The sequence below is a fragment of the Aedes albopictus genome, chromosome 2 (genome assembly GCF_035046485.1).
Source record: "Aedes albopictus strain Foshan chromosome 2, AalbF5, whole genome shotgun sequence".
Lineage (NCBI taxonomy): Eukaryota > Metazoa > Arthropoda > Insecta > Diptera > Culicidae > Aedes > Aedes albopictus.
The window spans coordinates 65049804-65067448 of NC_085137.1; the positions used below are offsets into that span (position 1 = coordinate 65049804).

Consider the following 17645-nt stretch of genomic DNA (forward strand, 5'->3'; position numbering starts at 1 on the left):
CGAGAATCCTGAGAGGATTCTGACGAGAATCCTGAGAGGATTCTGACGAGAACCCTGAGAGGATTCTGACGAGAAGCCTGAGAGGATTCTGACGAGAATCCTGAGAGGATTCTGACGAGAATCCTGAGAGGATTCTGACGAGAATCCTGGGAGGACTCTGACGAGAATCCTGAGAGGATTCTGACGAGAATCCTGAGAGGATTCTGACGAGAATCCTGCGAGAATTCTGACGAGAGCCCTGAGAGGATTCTGACGAGATTCCTGCGAGGATTCTGACGAGAATCCTGCGAGGGTTCTGACGAGAATCCTGCGAGGATTCTGACTAGAATCTTGAGAGGATTTTGACGAGAATCCTGAGAGGATTCTGACGAGATTCCTGAGAGGATTCTGACGAGAATCCTGAGAGGATTCTGACGAGAATCCTGAGAGGATTCTGACGAGAATCCTGAGAGGATTCTGACGAGATTCCTGAGAGGAATCTGACGAGAATCCTGAGAGGATTCTGACGAGAATCCTGAGAGGATTCTGACGAGAATCCTGAGAGGATTCTGACGAGAATCCTGAGATTATTCTGACCAGAATCCTGAGAGGATTCTTACGAGAATCCTGAGAGGATTCTTACGAAAATCCTGAGAGGATTCTGACGAGAATCCTGAGAGGATTCTGACGAGAATCCTGAGAGGATTCTGACGAGAACCCTGAGAGGATTCTGACGAGAATCCTGAGAGGATTCTGACGAGAATCCTGAGAGGATTCTGACGAGAATCCTGGGAGGACTCTGACGAGAATCCTGAGAGGATTCTGACGAGAATCCTGAGAGGATTCTGACGAGAATCCTGCGAGAATTCTGACGAGAACCCTGAGAGGATTCTGACGAGATTCCTGCGAGGATTCTGACGAGAATCCTGCGAGGGTTCTGACGAGAATCCTGCGAGGATTCTGACTAGAATCTTGAGAGGATTTTGACGAGAATCCTGAGAGGATTCTGACGAGAATCCTGAGAGGATTCTGACGAGAATCCTGAGAGGATTCTGACGAGATTCCTGAGAGGACTCTGACGAGAATCCTGAGAGGATTCTGACGAGAATCCTGAGAGGATTCTGACTAGAATCCTGAGAGGATTCTGACGAGAATCCTGAGAGGATTCTGACGAGAATCCTGAGAGGATTCTGACGAGAATCCTGAGAGGATTCTGACGAGATTCCTGAGAGGATTTTGACGAGAATCCTGAGAGGATTCTGACGAGAATCCTGAGAGGATTCTGACGAGAATCCTGAGAGGATTCTGACGAGAATCCTGAGAGGATTCTGACGAGAATCCTGCGAGACTTCTGACGAGAACCCTGAGAGGATTCTCACGAGATTCCTGCGAGGATTCTGACGAGAATCCTGCGAGGGTTCTGACGAGAATCCTGCGAGGATTCTGACGAGAATCCTGCGAGGATTCTGACTAGAATCTTGAGAGGATTTTGACGAGAATTCTGAGAGGATTCTGACGAGAATCCTGAGAGGATTTTGACGAGAATCCTGAGAGGATTCTGACGAGAATCCTGAGAGGATTCTGACGAGAATCCTGAGAGGATTCTGACGAGAATCCTGAGAGGATTCTGACGAGAATCCTGAGAGGATTCTGACGAGAATCCTGAGAGGATTCTGACGAGAATCCTGAGAGGATTCTGACGAGAATCCTGAGAGGATTCTGACGAGAATCCTGAGAGGATTCTGACGAGATTCCTGAGAGGATTTTGACGAGAATCCTGAGAGGATTCTGACGAGAATCCTGAGAGGATTCTGACGAGAATCCTGAGAGGATTCTGACGAGAATCCTGAGAGGATTCTTACGAGAATCCTGAGAGGATTCTTACGAAAATCCTGAGAGGATTCTGACGAGAATCCTGCGAGGATTCTGACTAGAATCTTGAGAGGATTTTGACGAGAATCCTGAGAGGATTCTGACGAGAATCCTGAGAGGATTTTGACGAGAATCCTGAGAGGATTCTGACGAGAATCCTGAGAGGATTCTGACGAGAATCCTGAGAGGATTCTGACGAGAATCCTGAGAGGATTCTGACGAGAATCCTGAGATTATTCTGACCAGAATCCTGAGAGGATTCTTACGAGAATCCTGAGAGGATTCTTACGAAAATCCTGAGAGGATTCTGACGAGAATCCTGCGAGGATTCTGACTAGAATCTTGAGAGGATTTTGACGAGAATCCTGAGAGGATTCTGACGAGAATCCTGAGAGGATTTTGACGAGAATCCTGAGAGGATTCTGACGATTGATTGATTGATTTGTGTTTATTAGAGAGACTTTCAGCCCTTGGCTGGTTCGTCTCTCCCGGATTCTGACGAGAATCCTGAGAGGATTCTGACGAGAATCCTGAGAGGATTCTGACGAGAATCCTGAGAGGATTCTGACGAGATTCCTGAGAGGATTTTGACGAGAATCCTGAGAGGATTCTGACGAGAATCCTGAGAGGATTCTGACGAGAATCCTGAGATTATTCTGACCAGAATCCTGAGAGGATTCTTACGAGAATCCTGAGAGGATTCTTACGAAAATCCTGAGAGGATTCTGACGAGAATCCTGAGAGGATTCTGACGAGAATCCTGAGAGGATTCTGACGAGAACCCTGAGAGGATTCTGACGAGAATCCTGAGAGGATTCTGACGAGAATCCTGAGAGGATTCTGACGAGAATCCTGAGAGGATTCTGACGAGAATCCTGGGAGGATTCTGACGAGAATCCTGGGAGGACTCTGACGAGAATCCTGAGAGGATTCTGACGAGAATCCTGAGAGGATTCTGACGAGAATCCTGCGAGAATTCTGACGAGAACCCTGAGAGGATTCTGACGAGATTCCTGCGAGGATTCTGACGAGAATCCTGCGAGGGTTCTGACGAGAATCCTGCGAGGATTCTGACTAGAATCTTGAGAGGATTTTGACGAGAATCCTGAGAGGATTTTGACGAGAATCCTGAGAGGATTCTGACGAGATTCCTGAGAGGATTCTGACGAGAATCCTGAGAGGATTCTGACGAGAATCCTGAGAGGATTTTGACGAGAATCCTGAGAGGATTCTGACGAGAATCCTGAGAGGATTCTGACGAGAATCCTGAGAGGATTCTGACGAGAATCCTGAGAGGATTCTGACGAGAATCCTGAGAGGATTCTGACGAGAATCCTGAGAGGATTCTGACGAGAATCTTGAGAGGATTCTGACGAGAATCCTGAGAGGATTCTGACGAGAATCCTGAGAGGATTCTGACGAGAATCCTGCGAGGACTCTGGCGAGAATCCTGCGAGGACTCTGGCGAGAATCCTGAGAGGATTCTGATGAGAATCCTGAGAGGATTCTGACGAGAATCCTGAGAGGATTTTGACGAGAATCCTGAGAGGATTCTGACGAGAATTCTGAGAGGATTCTGACGAGAATCCTGAGAGGATTCTGACGAGAATCCTGAGAGGATTCTGACGAGAATCCTGAGAGGATTCTGACGAGAATCCTGAGAGGATTCTGACGAGAATCCTGAGAGGATTCTGACGAGAATCCTGCGAGGACTCTGGCGAGAATCCTGAGAGGATTCTGACGAGAATCCTGAGAGGATTTTGACGAGAATCCTGAGAGGATTCTGACGAGAATTCTGAGAGGATTCTGACGAGAATCCTGAGAGGATTCTGACGAGATTCCTGAGAGGATTCTGACGAGAATCCTGCGAGGATTCTGACGAGAATCCTGAGAGGATTCTGACGAGAATCCTGAGAGGATTCTGACGAGAATTCTGAGAGGATTCTGACGAGAATCCTGAGAGGATTCGGAGGAGAATCCTTAGAGCATTCTGATGAGAATCCTGAGAGGATTCTGAGAAGAATCCCAAGAGAATTCGGACGAGAATCCTGAAAGGATTCGGACGAGAATTCTGAGATGACTCTGAGGAGAATCCTGAGAGGATTCTGACGAGAATCCTGAGAGGATTCTGACGAGATTCCTGAGAGGATTCTGACGAGAATCCTGCGAGGACTCTGGCGAGAATCCTGAGAGGATTCTGACGAGAATCCTGAGAGGATTCTGATGAGAATCCTGAGAGGATTCTGAGAAGAATCCCAAGAGAGTTCGGACGAGAATCCTGAAAGGATTCGGACGAGAATTCTGAGATGACTCTGAGGAGAATCCTGAGAGGATTTTGACGAGAATCCTGAGAGGATTCTGACGAGAATCCTGAGAGGATTCTGACGAGAATCCTGAGAGGATTCGGAGGAGAATCCTTAGAGCATTCTGACGAGAATCCTGAGAGGATTCTGACGAGAATCCTGAGAGGATTCTGACGAGATTCCTGAGAGGATTCTGACGAGAATCCTGCGAGGATTCTGACGAGAATCCTGAGAGGATTCTGACGAGAATCCTGCGAGGATTCTGACGAGAATCCTGAGAGGATTCTGACGAGAATCCTGAGAGGATTCTGACGAGAATCCTGAGAGGATTCTGACGAGAATCCTGAGAGGATTCTGACGAGAATCCTGAGAGGATTCTGACGAGAATCCTGAGAGGATTCTGACGAGAATCATGAGAGGATTCTGATGAGAATCCTGAGAGGATTCTGACGAGACTCCTGAGAGGATTCTAACGAGAATCCTGAGAGGGTTCTGACAAGAGTCCTGAGTGGATTCTGACGAGAATCCTGAGAGGATTCTGACGAGAATCCTGAGAGGATTCTGAAGGGATTCTGACGAGAATCCTGAGAGGATGCTGACGAGAATCCTGAGAGGATTCTGACGAGAATCCTGAGAGGGTTCTGACAAGAATCCTGAGAGGATTCTGGCGAGAATCCTGAGAAGATTCTGACGAGAATCCTGAGAGGATTCCGACGAAAATCCTGAGAGGATTCTGACGAGAATCCTGAGAGGATTCTGATAGGATTCTGACGAGAATCCTGAGAGGATACTGACGAGAATCCTGGAAGGATTCTGACGAGAATCCTGGAAGGATTCTGACGAGAATCCTGAGAGGATTCTGACGAGAATCCTGAGAAGATTCTGACGAGAATCCTGAGATTATTCTGACCAGAATCCTGAGAGGATTCTTACGAGAATCCTGAGAGGATTCTTACGAAAATCCTGAGAGGATTCTGACGAGAATCCTGAGAGGATTCTGACGAGAATCCTGAGAGGATTCTGACGAGAACCCTGAGAGGATTCTGACGAGAATCCTGAGAGGATTCTGACGAGAATCCTGAGAGGATTCTGACGAGAATCCTGGGAGGACTCTGACGAGAATCCTGAGAGGATTCTGACGAGAATCCTGAGAGGATTCTGACGAGAATCCTGCGAGAATTCTGACGAGAACCCTGAGAGGATTCTGACGAGATTCCTGCGAGGATTCTGACGAGAATCCTGCGAGGGTTCTGACGAGAATCCTGCGAGGATTCTGACTAGAATCTTGAGAGGATTTTGACGAGAATCCTGAGAGGATTCTGACGAGAATCCTGAGAGGATTCTGACGAGAATCCTGAGAGGATTCTGACGAGATTCCTGAGAGGACTCTGACGAGAATCCTGAGAGGATTCTGACGAGAATCCTGAGAGGATTTTGACGAGAATCCTGAGAGGATTCTGACGAGAATCCTGAGAGGATTCTGACGAGAATCCTGAGAGGATTCTGACGAGAATCCTGAGAGGATTCTGACGAGATTCCTGAGAGGATTTTGACGAGAATCCTGAGAGGATTCTGACGAGAATCCTGAGAGGATTCTGACGAGAATCCTGAGAGGATTCTGACGAGAATCCTGAGAGGATTCTGACGAGAATCCTGAGAGGATTCTGACGAGAATCCTGCGAGACTTCTGACGAGAACCCTGAGAGGATTCTCACGAGATTCCTGCGAGGATTCTGACGAGAATCCTGCGAGGGTTCTGACGAGAATCCTGCGAGGATTCTGACGAGAATCCTGCGAGGATTCTGACTAGAATCTTGAGAGGATTTTGACGAGAATTCTGAGAGGATTCTGACGAGAATCCTGAGAGGATTTTGACGAGAATCCTGAGAGGATTCTGACGAGAATCCTGAGAGGATTCTGACGAGAATCCTGAGAGGATTCTGACGAGAATCCTGAGAGGATTCTGACGAGAATCCTGAGAGGATTCTGACGAGAATCCTGAGAGGATTCTGACGAGAATCCTGAGAGGATTCTGACGAGAATCCTGAGAGGATTCTGACGAGAATCCTGAGAGGATTCTGACGAGAATCCTGAGAGGATTCTGACGAGATTCCTGAGAGGATTTTGACGAGAATCCTGAGAGGATTCTGACGAGAATCCTAAGAGGATTCTGACGAGAATCCTGAGAGGATTCTTACGAGAATCCTGAGAGGATTCTTACGAAAATCCTGAGAGGATTCTGACGAGAATCCTGCGAGGATTCTGACTAGAATCTTGAGAGGATTTTGACGAGAATCCTGAGAGGATTCTGACGAGAATCCTGAGAGGATTTTGACGAGAATCCTGAGAGGATTCTGACGAGAATCCTGAGAGGATTCTGACGAGAATCCTGAGAGGATTCTGACGAGAATCCTGAGAGGATTCTGACGAGAATCCTGAGATTATTCTGACCAGAATCCTGAGAGGATTCTTACGAGAATCCTGAGAGGATTCTTACGAAAATCCTGAGAGGATTCTGACGAGAATCCTGCGAGGATTCTGACTAGAATCTTGAGAGGATTTTGACGAGAATCCTGAGAGGATTCTGACGAGAATCCTGAGAGGATTTTGACGAGAATCCTGAGAGGATTCTGACGATTGATTGATTGATTTGTCTTTATTAGAGAGACTTTCAGCCCTTGGCTGGTTCGTCTCTCCCGGATTCTGACGAGAATCCTGAGAGGATTCTGACGAGAATCCTGAGAGGATTCTGACGAGAATCCTGAGAGGATTCTGACGAGATTCCTGAGAGGATTTTGACGAGAATCCTGAGAGGATTCTGACGAGAATCCTGAGAGGATTCTGACGAGAATCCTGAGAGGATTCTGACGAGAATCCTGAGATTATTCTGACCAGAATCCTGAGAGGATTCTTACGAGAATCCTGAGAGGATTCTTACGAAAATCCTGAGAGGATTCTGACGAGAATCCTGAGAGGATTCTGACGAGAATCCTGAGAGGATTCTGACGGGAACCCTGAGAGGATTCTGACGAGAATCCTGAGAGGATTCTGACGAGAATCCTGAGAGGATTCTGACGAGAATCCTGAGAGGATTCTGACGAGAATCCTGAGAGGATTCGGAGGAGAATCCTTAGAGCATTCTGATGAGAATCCTGAGAGGATTCTGACGAGAATCCTGAGAGGATTCTGAGAAGAATCCCAAGAGAGTTCGGACGAGAATCCTGAAAGGATTCGGACGAGAATTCTGAGATGACTCTGAGGAGAATCCTGAGAGGATTCTGACGAGAATCCTGAGAGGATTCTGACGAGAATCCTGAGAGGATTCTGACGAGAATCCTGAGAGGATTCTGACGAGATTCCTGAGAGGATTCTGACGAGAATCCTGCGAGGACTCTGGCGAGAATCCTGAGAGGATTCTGACGAGAATCCTGAGAGGATTCTGATGAGAATCCTGAGAGGATTCTGACGAGAATCCTGAGAGGATTTTGACGAGAATCCTGAGAGGATTCTGACGAGAATTCTGAGAGGATTCTGACGAGAATCCTGAGAGGATTCTGACGAGAATCCTGAGAGGATTCTGACGAGAATCCTGAGAGGATTCTGACGAGAATCCTGAGAGGATTCTGACGAGAATCCTGAGAGGATTCGGAGGAGAATCCTTAGAGCATTCTGATGAGAATCCTGAGAGGATTCTGAGAAGAATCCCAAGAGAATTCGGACGAGAATCCTGAAAGGATTCGGACGAGAATTCTGAGATGACTCTGAGGAGAATCCTGAGAGGATTCTGACGAGAATCCTGAGAGGATTCTGACGAGATTCCTGAGAGGATTCTGACGAGAATCCTGCGAGGACTCTGGCGAGAATCCTGAGAGGATTCTGACGAGAATCCTGAGAGGATTCTGATGAGAATCCTGAGAGGATTCTGACGAGAATCCTGAGAGGATTTTGACGAGAATCCTGAGAGGATTCTGACGAGAATTCTGAGAGGATTCTGACGAGAATCCTGAGAGGATTCTGACGAGATTCCTGAGAGGATTCTGACGAGAATCCTGCGAGGATTCTGACGAGAATCCTGAGAGGATTCTGACGAGAATCCTGAGAGGATTCTGACGAGAATTCTGAGAGGATTCTGACGAGAATCCTGAGAGGATTCTGACGAGAATCCTGAGAGGATTCTGACGAGAATCCTGAGAGGATTCTGACGAGAATCCTGAGAGGATTCTGACGAGAATCCTGAGAGGATTCGGAGGAGAATCCTTAGAGCATTCTGACGAGAATCCTGAGAGGATTCTGACGAGAATCCTGAGAGGATTCTGACGAGATTCCTGAGAGGATTCTGACGAGAATCCTGCGAGGATTCTGACGAGAATCCTGAGAGGATTCTGACGAGAATCCTGCGAGGATTCTGACGAGAATCCTGAGAGGATTCTGACGAGAATCCTGAGAGGATTCTGACGAGAATCCTGAGAGGATTCTGACGAGAATCCTGAGAGGATTCTGACGAGAATCCTGAGAGGATTCTGACGAGAATCCTGAGAGGATTCTGACGAGAATCATGAGAGGATTCTGATGAGAATCCTGAGAGGATTCTGACGAGACTCCTGAGAGGATTCTAACGAGAATCCTGAGAGGGTTCTGACAAGAGTCCTGAGTGGATTCTGACGAGAATCCTGAGAGGATTCTGACGAGAATCCTGAGAGGATTCTGAAGGGATTCTGACGAGAATCCTGAGAGGATGCTGACGAGAATCCTGAGAGGATTCTGACGAGAATCCTGAGAGGATTCTGACGAGAATCCTGAGAGGATTCTGACGAGAATCCTGAGAGGATTCTGACGAGAATCCTGCGAGACTTCTGACGAGAACCCTGAGAGGATTCTCACGAGATTCCTGCGAGGATTCTGACGAGAATCCTGCGAGGGTTCTGACGAGAATCCTGCGAGGATTCTGACGAGAATCCTGCGAGGATTCTGACTAGAATCTTGAGAGGATTTTGACGAGAATTCTGAGAGGATTCTGACGAGAATCCTGAGAGGATTTTGACGAGAATCCTGAGAGGATTCTGACGAGAATCCTGAGAGGATTCTGACGAGAATCCTGAGAGGATTCTGACGAGAATCCTGAGAGGATTCTGACGAGAATCCTGAGAGGATTCTGACGAGAATCCTGAGAGGATTCTGACGAGAATCCTGAGAGGATTCTGACGAGAATCCTGAGAGGATTCTGACGAGAATCCTGAGAGGATTCTGACGAGAATCCTGAGAGGATTCTGACGAGATTCCTGAGAGGATTTTGACGAGAATCCTGAGAGGATTCTGACGAGAATCCTAAGAGGATTCTGACGAGAATCCTGAGAGGATTCTTACGAGAATCCTGAGAGGATTCTTACGAAAATCCTGAGAGGATTCTGACGAGAATCCTGCGAGGATTCTGACTAGAATCTTGAGAGGATTTTGACGAGAATCCTGAGAGGATTCTGACGAGAATCCTGAGAGGATTTTGACGAGAATCCTGAGAGGATTCTGACGAGAATCCTGAGAGGATTCTGACGAGAATCCTGAGAGGATTCTGACGAGAATCCTGAGAGGATTCTGACGAGAATCCTGAGATTATTCTGACCAGAATCCTGAGAGGATTCTTACGAGAATCCTGAGAGGATTCTTACGAAAATCCTGAGAGGATTCTGACGAGAATCCTGCGAGGATTCTGACTAGAATCTTGAGAGGATTTTGACGAGAATCCTGAGAGGATTCTGACGAGAATCCTGAGAGGATTTTGACGAGAATCCTGAGAGGATTCTGACGATTGATTGATTGATTTGTCTTTATTAGAGAGACTTTCAGCCCTTGGCTGGTTCGTCTCTCCCGGATTCTGACGAGAATCCTGAGAGGATTCTGACGAGAATCCTGAGAGGATTCTGACGAGAATCCTGAGAGGATTCTGACGAGATTCCTGAGAGGATTTTGACGAGAATCCTGAGAGGATTCTGACGAGAATCCTGAGAGGATTCTGACGAGAATCCTGAGAGGATTCTGACGAGAATCCTGAGATTATTCTGACCAGAATCCTGAGAGGATTCTTACGAGAATCCTGAGAGGATTCTTACGAAAATCCTGAGAGGATTCTGACGAGAATCCTGAGAGGATTCTGACGAGAATCCTGAGAGGATTCTGACGAGAACCCTGAGAGGATTCTGACGAGAATCCTGAGAGGATTCTGACGAGAATCCTGAGAGGATTCTGACGAGAATCCTGAGAGGATTCTGACGAGAATCCTGAGAGGATTCGGAGGAGAATCCTTAGAGCATTCTGATGAGAATCCTGAGAGGATTCTGACGAGAATCCTGAGAGGATTCTGAGAAGAATCCCAAGAGAGTTCGGACGAGAATCCTGAAAGGATTCGGACGAGAATTCTGAGATGACTCTGAGGAGAATCCTGAGAGGATTCTGACGAGAATCCTGAGAGGATTCTGACGAGAATCCTGAGAGGATTCTGACGAGAATCCTGAGAGGATTCTGACGAGATTCCTGAGAGGATTCTGACGAGAATCCTGCGAGGACTCTGGCGAGAATCCTGAGAGGATTCTGACGAGAATCCTGAGAGGATTCTGATGAGAATCCTGAGAGGATTCTGACGAGAATCCTGAGAGGATTTTGACGAGAATCCTGAGAGGATTCTGACGAGAATTCTGAGAGGATTCTGACGAGAATCCTGAGAGGATTCTGACGAGAATCCTGAGAGGATTCTGACGAGAATCCTGAGAGGATTCTGACGAGAATCCTGAGAGGATTCTGACGAGAATCCTGAGAGGATTCGGAGGAGAATCCTTAGAGCATTCTGATGAGAATCCTGAGAGGATTCTGAGAAGAATCCCAAGAGAATTCGGACGAGAATCCTGAAAGGATTCGGACGAGAATTCTGAGATGACTCTGAGGAGAATCCTGAGAGGATTCTGACGAGAATCCTGAGAGGATTCTGACGAGATTCCTGAGAGGATTCTGACGAGAATCCTGCGAGGACTCTGGCGAGAATCCTGAGAGGATTCTGACGAGAATCCTGAGAGGATTCTGATGAGAATCCTGAGAGGATTCTGACGAGAATCCTGAGAGGATTTTGACGAGAATCCTGAGAGGATTCTGACGAGAATTCTGAGAGGATTCTGACGAGAATCCTGAGAGGATTCTGACGAGATTCCTGAGAGGATTCTGACGAGAATCCTGCGAGGATTCTGACGAGAATCCTGAGAGGATTCTGACGAGAATCCTGAGAGGATTCTGACGAGAATTCTGAGAGGATTCTGACGAGAATCCTGAGAGGATTCTGACGAGAATCCTGAGAGGATTCTGACGAGAATCCTGAGAGGATTCTGACGAGAATCCTGAGAGGATTCTGACGAGAATCCTGAGAGGATTCGGAGGAGAATCCTTAGAGCATTCTGACGAGAATCCTGAGAGGATTCTGACGAGAATCCTGAGAGGATTCTGACGAGATTCCTGAGAGGATTCTGACGAGAATCCTGCGAGGATTCTGACGAGAATCCTGAGAGGATTCTGACGAGAATCCTGCGAGGATTCTGACGAGAATCCTGAGAGGATTCTGACGAGAATCCTGAGAGGATTCTGACGAGAATCCTGAGAGGATTCTGACGAGAATCCTGAGAGGATTCTGACGAGAATCCTGAGAGGATTCTGACGAGAATCCTGAGAGGATTCTGACGAGAATCATGAGAGGATTCTGATGAGAATCCTGAGAGGATTCTGACGAGACTCCTGAGAGGATTCTAACGAGAATCCTGAGAGGGTTCTGACAAGAGTCCTGAGTGGATTCTGACGAGAATCCTGAGAGGATTCTGACGAGAATCCTGAGAGGATTCTGAAGGGATTCTGACGAGAATCCTGAGAGGATGCTGACGAGAATCCTGAGAGGATTCTGACGAGAATCCTGAGAGGGTTCTGACAAGAATCCTGAGAGGATTCTGGCGAGAATCCTGAGAAGATTCTGACGAGAATCCTGAGAGGATTCCGACGAAAATCCTGAGAGGATTCTGACGAGAATCCTGAGAGGATTCTGATAGGATTCTGACGAGAATCCTGAGAGGATACTGACGAGAATGCTGGAAGGATTCTGACGAGAATCCTGGAAGGATTCTGACGAGAATCCTGAGAGGATTCTGACGAGAATCCTGAGAAGATTCTGACGAGAATCCTGAGAGGATTCTCACGAGAATCCTGAGAGGATTCTGACGAGAATCCTGAGAAGATTTTGACGGGAATCCTGAGAGGATTCTGACGAGAGAATCCTGAGAGGGTTTTGGCGAGTATCCTGTGAGGATTATGACGAGAATCGTGAGAGGATTCTGACAAAAACCCGGTGAGGATTCTGACGAGAATCCTGTGAGGTTTCTAACGAGAATCCTGAGAAGGTTTTGGCGAGTATCCTGAGAGGATTCTGAATAGATTTCTGAGAGGATTCTGACCAGAATATTGAGACGATTCTGATTAAAATCTTGAGATATGAGATAGAAGCTAGAAGCAAGAAGCTAGAAGCTAGAATCTAGAAGCTGGAAGATAGGAGATAAAAGAAAAGACAGAAAATTGTACTTCAAAAAATAATTACCACAAATCCGTGAGCTTAAACTCGTCATCATTAACTGACGCAAACGAGCTATCGAAAACAAATGTCAGCCAGAGAGAGAGAGAGTGAGCGAGAAAGTGGAGAAAAACTTCCCGCCAATGTCCCCAGCTCGCATTATTTCTTTCATCCCGCGGGAGATTGATGTAGCATGAAATCTGTTTACGATGAAAATTTTTGCCACTGCTCAGCTGGAAAACCGCGGGCGTTTGGCTTCTGGCTGAAACCGAAGCGAAAACTTTTCCCCCGATAATAGGGGGCATAAATTTTCCGCGCAGAGCTTCGCCACAAAACTCAGCGAATACCTCTGCTGCGACGTTCGATAGCGACCGGGTACGGATTGTCATCTCTGGGGTGAAGATTGTGGTTCGTGGATTAAGTCCGCCGAACTGAGGGAATGAACTTTAAACTGAGCGTGACCGTGAGTTTTTAAGAAGTTTGGTAAAGTTTTTCTGGAATGACCTTTTTTGAGAAAGGGTTCAAGGGATTCATTTAAGAGCCGGCAAAAGACACACGACGAAACCTATACTTGTTTTAAACACTTTGAGCAAGATATGAGAAAGCCCTTTAAGGTTTACAATAAAAAAATAATTTCAAGACATAAATCTTTTCAAATCTTTCATTAGCTTGAATATCTAAAAACATATTTTATTGCAATACAAACTGTTCTACTTAAAAAAGAATAAAAAAAACTTTTCCACAATTCGCACATTAAAGATTGCAAATCACCACTCGCTCAGCATATTTCCCATCCTAGCATAGTCCCCCACCTCCAGCTAAACATCATTTGTGAATAATGTGACCTTATGCAAACACATTGACTTTTTCACAAATGACGACCAGCAGCGACGGAAGAAGGAATGGGAGGCTAATTTTTCAGGCTCCATTTTACTGATCACTGTACTTTTCTCTTCTTTCCATCGACCGACAACCAATAGAACAACGGCGCCCAGCAGCTGGCATCGGAAGCGACTGTGTACATACAATTAGAGGATGTAAACGACGAAATTCCGCTGTTTACCGAACGTGAACAGGAAACGGTTCTGGAAGGCGAACCGATCGGGACCAAGGTAACGCAGGTGAACGCCATCGACAAGGACGGTACCTTCCCGAACAACCAGGTAAGTTGGCCCCGGTGTTTGGTGGTCGTCGACCGCCAATGCCCAAACTTCGGTGCTCGTTGTGTTTCTGTTTATTTAGCGTGGGAGAGAGCGGGGGTTTAGAATTTTAAACAGGTGCATTTGAAATGCAGGGTGGTGTTCCAATGTTGGGGGAATTCGGGTATTATTCTGGATCGATTTGAATATCGTTCCAATATGATTGAAATTCAGTACAATAGTAAGATGATAAAAAATAGAATAAAATAATACATATCATGCAACCGAAACCAAAACTACCATGAAATGATGTAGAACACCATATTGCGCATTTCCCACCCCACTGGACCCCTTTCGCAGTTAGTAAAAGTGCGGGATCGTGAATAAAACTGCGATTTTGCATTGAATCGTGTCGGTGTCTTCTGCGCACTTATGCATTACAAAGTGCTAAATAAGTGCGCAGAAGACACCGAAACGATTCGTTGCAAAATCGCAGTTTTATTCACGATCCCGCACTTATACTAACTGCGAAAGGGGTCCAGTTGGGTGGGAACTGCGTAATATATTACCTTAAAATATCGAATGAGCTTCTGCAATTGTTTCGCAGAATATCGTGGACTGGAACTGAAGACGAAACTTAGAAGATCAACATGAATCTTACAAACAAAGATCTCAACAATTCTTTTTACATACTTGCATTAAAACAAAATTGGATTACACCTAGCTTTCTGCCAGCTCCGCACACAAACTTGTTTTCGTTGTTGAATGTTTAAGAAAGACTTTCTCCTAGGATCTTTGCGAATGAAGATTGAAGGGGGAGGCATTTACCTCTTACCAATCGTAAGGTTCAACAGATCACGTACCGAACGTTTATTCCAATGTTTGGCTCGACACCGTCGTTTCTATTTTCCACCCTGGGGGCAAAATCGAACGGATCATTCACCTAGTGGCTGGATTTATTTTATCATTCGTTCTGTCGTTATCATCAGTGGAGCGAGGTGGTGCTGATGCTGGCCCGACATGCTTCCATCTCTCATCGTGAATTTTGGGGACCCGTGCGGATCCGATGTGGAATGTCAATTGTATTGAGGAATCCCATCGGCTGGCTATCTATTTTGAGATATTTTGAAAACGCATTTGAAAATGAAAATGGTAAGGAAGACGATTCAGGCATATTTTTCGCCTTATTAGATTCTTTTTGGGGGGAATATCAAACGAATTGGCATTTTTGATGAGCAAAATGTAGATCAATCTCATCGAGTTTCACTCTCACCGGAGGAAACCGATAACAACAGCTTGTGGTATCGAATTGCAATAAAAAATATATATACAGGGGATAGACAAAATGATCGGGACAGGTAAAATTTTCACTTTTCAAAAAATGTTCAAACAGCTGTAACTTTTTGAAAAGGGCATCAAAAAATCTGAAATTTTTACTGTAAGTTGGTCAACTAGTTGTGTATCAATGGTCAAAATTTGGGATAAATCGGGCTATTCCACATGAAGTTAGAAAGATTCTAGAAAAAGTCAAAATTATCCGATAGCCAACTTTGAACTGTTATATCTCCGGATTCAATGAACCAAATGCAATGAAATTTTGAGCGATTATGACTTATATGATTAGCTTTGAAAAAAGTTTGACTAAACTTGAACTTATTAATAAGAAAGAAAGTTACAGTGATTTCATTTGTTTTATGATTTTTTAGTAAATTGGTCCAATTTTTATATGCTTCTTATTACTATTTCAATTTACTGTTGGTTGTTTTGTTACTTCCTTTCAAAACATATCCATATTTAAGTCAATTAGAGGGATTTCAAGTAAACTATAATTTATGTATCGAATATTAAAGCGATGTTAAAATTTCCGATAATTTGATTTTATATCGGAAAAATAATCTAGGTGCTTTAATTTTCTAACATGTTAACAATTTTAGGTTATGTCAAATGTTTTTCAAAGCTAATCATATAAGTCATGATCGCTCAAAATTTCATTGCATTTGGTTCATTGAATCCGGAGATATAACAGTTCAAAGTTGGCTATCCGATAATTTCGACTTTTTCTAGAATCTTTCTAACTTCATGTAGGATAGCCCGATCTTTCCCAAATTCTGACCATTGATACACAACTAGTCTACCAACTTACAGTAAAAATTTCAAATTTTTTGATGCACTTTTCAAAAAGTTACAGCTGTTTGAAGATTTTTTGAAAAGTGAAAATTTTACCTGTCCCGATCATTTTGTCTATCCCCTGTATGTGGAAGGACATTTAAAACCAAGTACTGCAGAACTTGTGCTATTGATGTTCTGACATTGTCTGCCAAAGCTCTTAAACCTAAGGTGACGATGGGTATTAACGGCAGGTTTGCTCTCTTCGTCATGAGGGTTTTTTGTCGGCGAAATTTTCTGAAACTTTGTCGTATAATTCAGCTTGGCTGGGAAGGATTTGAGGCCAGCTCTGGGTTCAACAGCTTTAAAAAAAACCATGACGAAGAGAACAAAATTGCCGAAAATACACAGCTTCCCCTATCTTGATACCTTTTCTTACAAAGAACTTTACTTTACAATTACAAAGTACTTAACTTTAGCGCTAACTGTATAGTAGAACACCAGTTATGCTCTTGTAGTTATCCAAAACGTTTAGCGTTCTCAATTCTTCTTCAACCACGCAGTATTTTCTGCAGCATTTTTGACTCAAAAACTTTGAAAGTTTTTCGGTCCACTGTCTTTAACGTCTATGCCTCGTGACCATACATATCAGCATTTTATACAGAGTGAATTTGGTTGCAAATTTACAGGACCTTAGCTGGTTACGCTATTCGTAACAGGCCGTATTCGTTGCTGCGATACTTCTTTTCACTGAAAACGTCACAACCCGGGTAGACGTGAATATTATAATCATATCTTAAAACGATCAAATTTTGATGTCATCTTGATATGATATTGATGAGATATTCAAAAAGTTGTCAAATATCTGCTCAATATCTCATCAAAATTAATACTTAATTTGATCTTAGGAAAGCCTAGTGCAAGCCGCTGTAAGAATGTCAAAATTTCCCAACATTGCGCATAAAAACTATTTTAAGTTTTCAACTTTCATTATGCGCCGTCCCCAAATAACGTAACGCTTCAGGAGATAAGGGTTTAATAAATTATGCTGCACGGGAATAGGGAATACAGCCTAGCGTTACGATCCATACAAAAAAGTTGGAGTTATCATACAAAAACACATTATGAAGGCCGCCAGATCCTAATAAACCAACCACCGAGTTAAAAAATGTCGAATTTAGCGTTACATAATGAATAAATGTTCCCTTGTATCCACCACAAATTTTACAAATGAGCACTGGGATAAAAAGGAAGTAGAAGTGGCCTTCATTTTCAATAAGTGGGTTTATGGATGCGGCAATTGAACCAAAAAATAGAGTTATCGGTACAAAAAATGCATATTATCGATATTTGCTTATCCTTAAAAAAGGCACAAAAGTATATGCTGAATTATCTGATAGATTTCTTAATCCCAGTTTATAATTATTTGATTTTGCTGTGAGTAAACCAGCAGAGGCTTTCCAATTGAGCCCGATGACAACATGAGCTGGACCTCGATGTCGAGCTTGCATTTGTGGTACGAATCCAATAAATGAATCACCGGACAATTTGGGAACTTTATCGGCCCGCTAAGCAAAATACGTCAATTTAAAAAAAAAACGGACCGTTGATTCAACAAAGCATACCGCTGCAGACGACCAGCTTTTTGAGTTTCAACCA

At 44.6% G+C, this 17645-nt stretch overlaps 1 protein-coding gene and 1 long non-coding RNA gene across 2 annotated transcripts in view; one reads left to right on the forward strand and one right to left on the reverse strand.

The window, feature by feature from the left end:
* The window catches only part of LOC109419307 (neural-cadherin), a 363889-nt gene that overhangs the window by 332348 nt on the left and 13896 nt on the right, over positions 1 to 17645 (forward strand). Inside the window, 1 exon segment of the mRNA XM_029871312.2 lies at positions 13722 to 13904. Within this exon segment, the coding sequence (XP_029727172.2) occupies positions 13722 to 13813 (92 nt within the window). The 3' untranslated portion in view covers positions 13814 to 13904.
* Positions 1 to 17645, reverse strand: part of LOC134287614 (uncharacterized) — a 144865-nt gene that overhangs the window by 54700 nt on the left and 72520 nt on the right. The window lies entirely within an intron of this gene.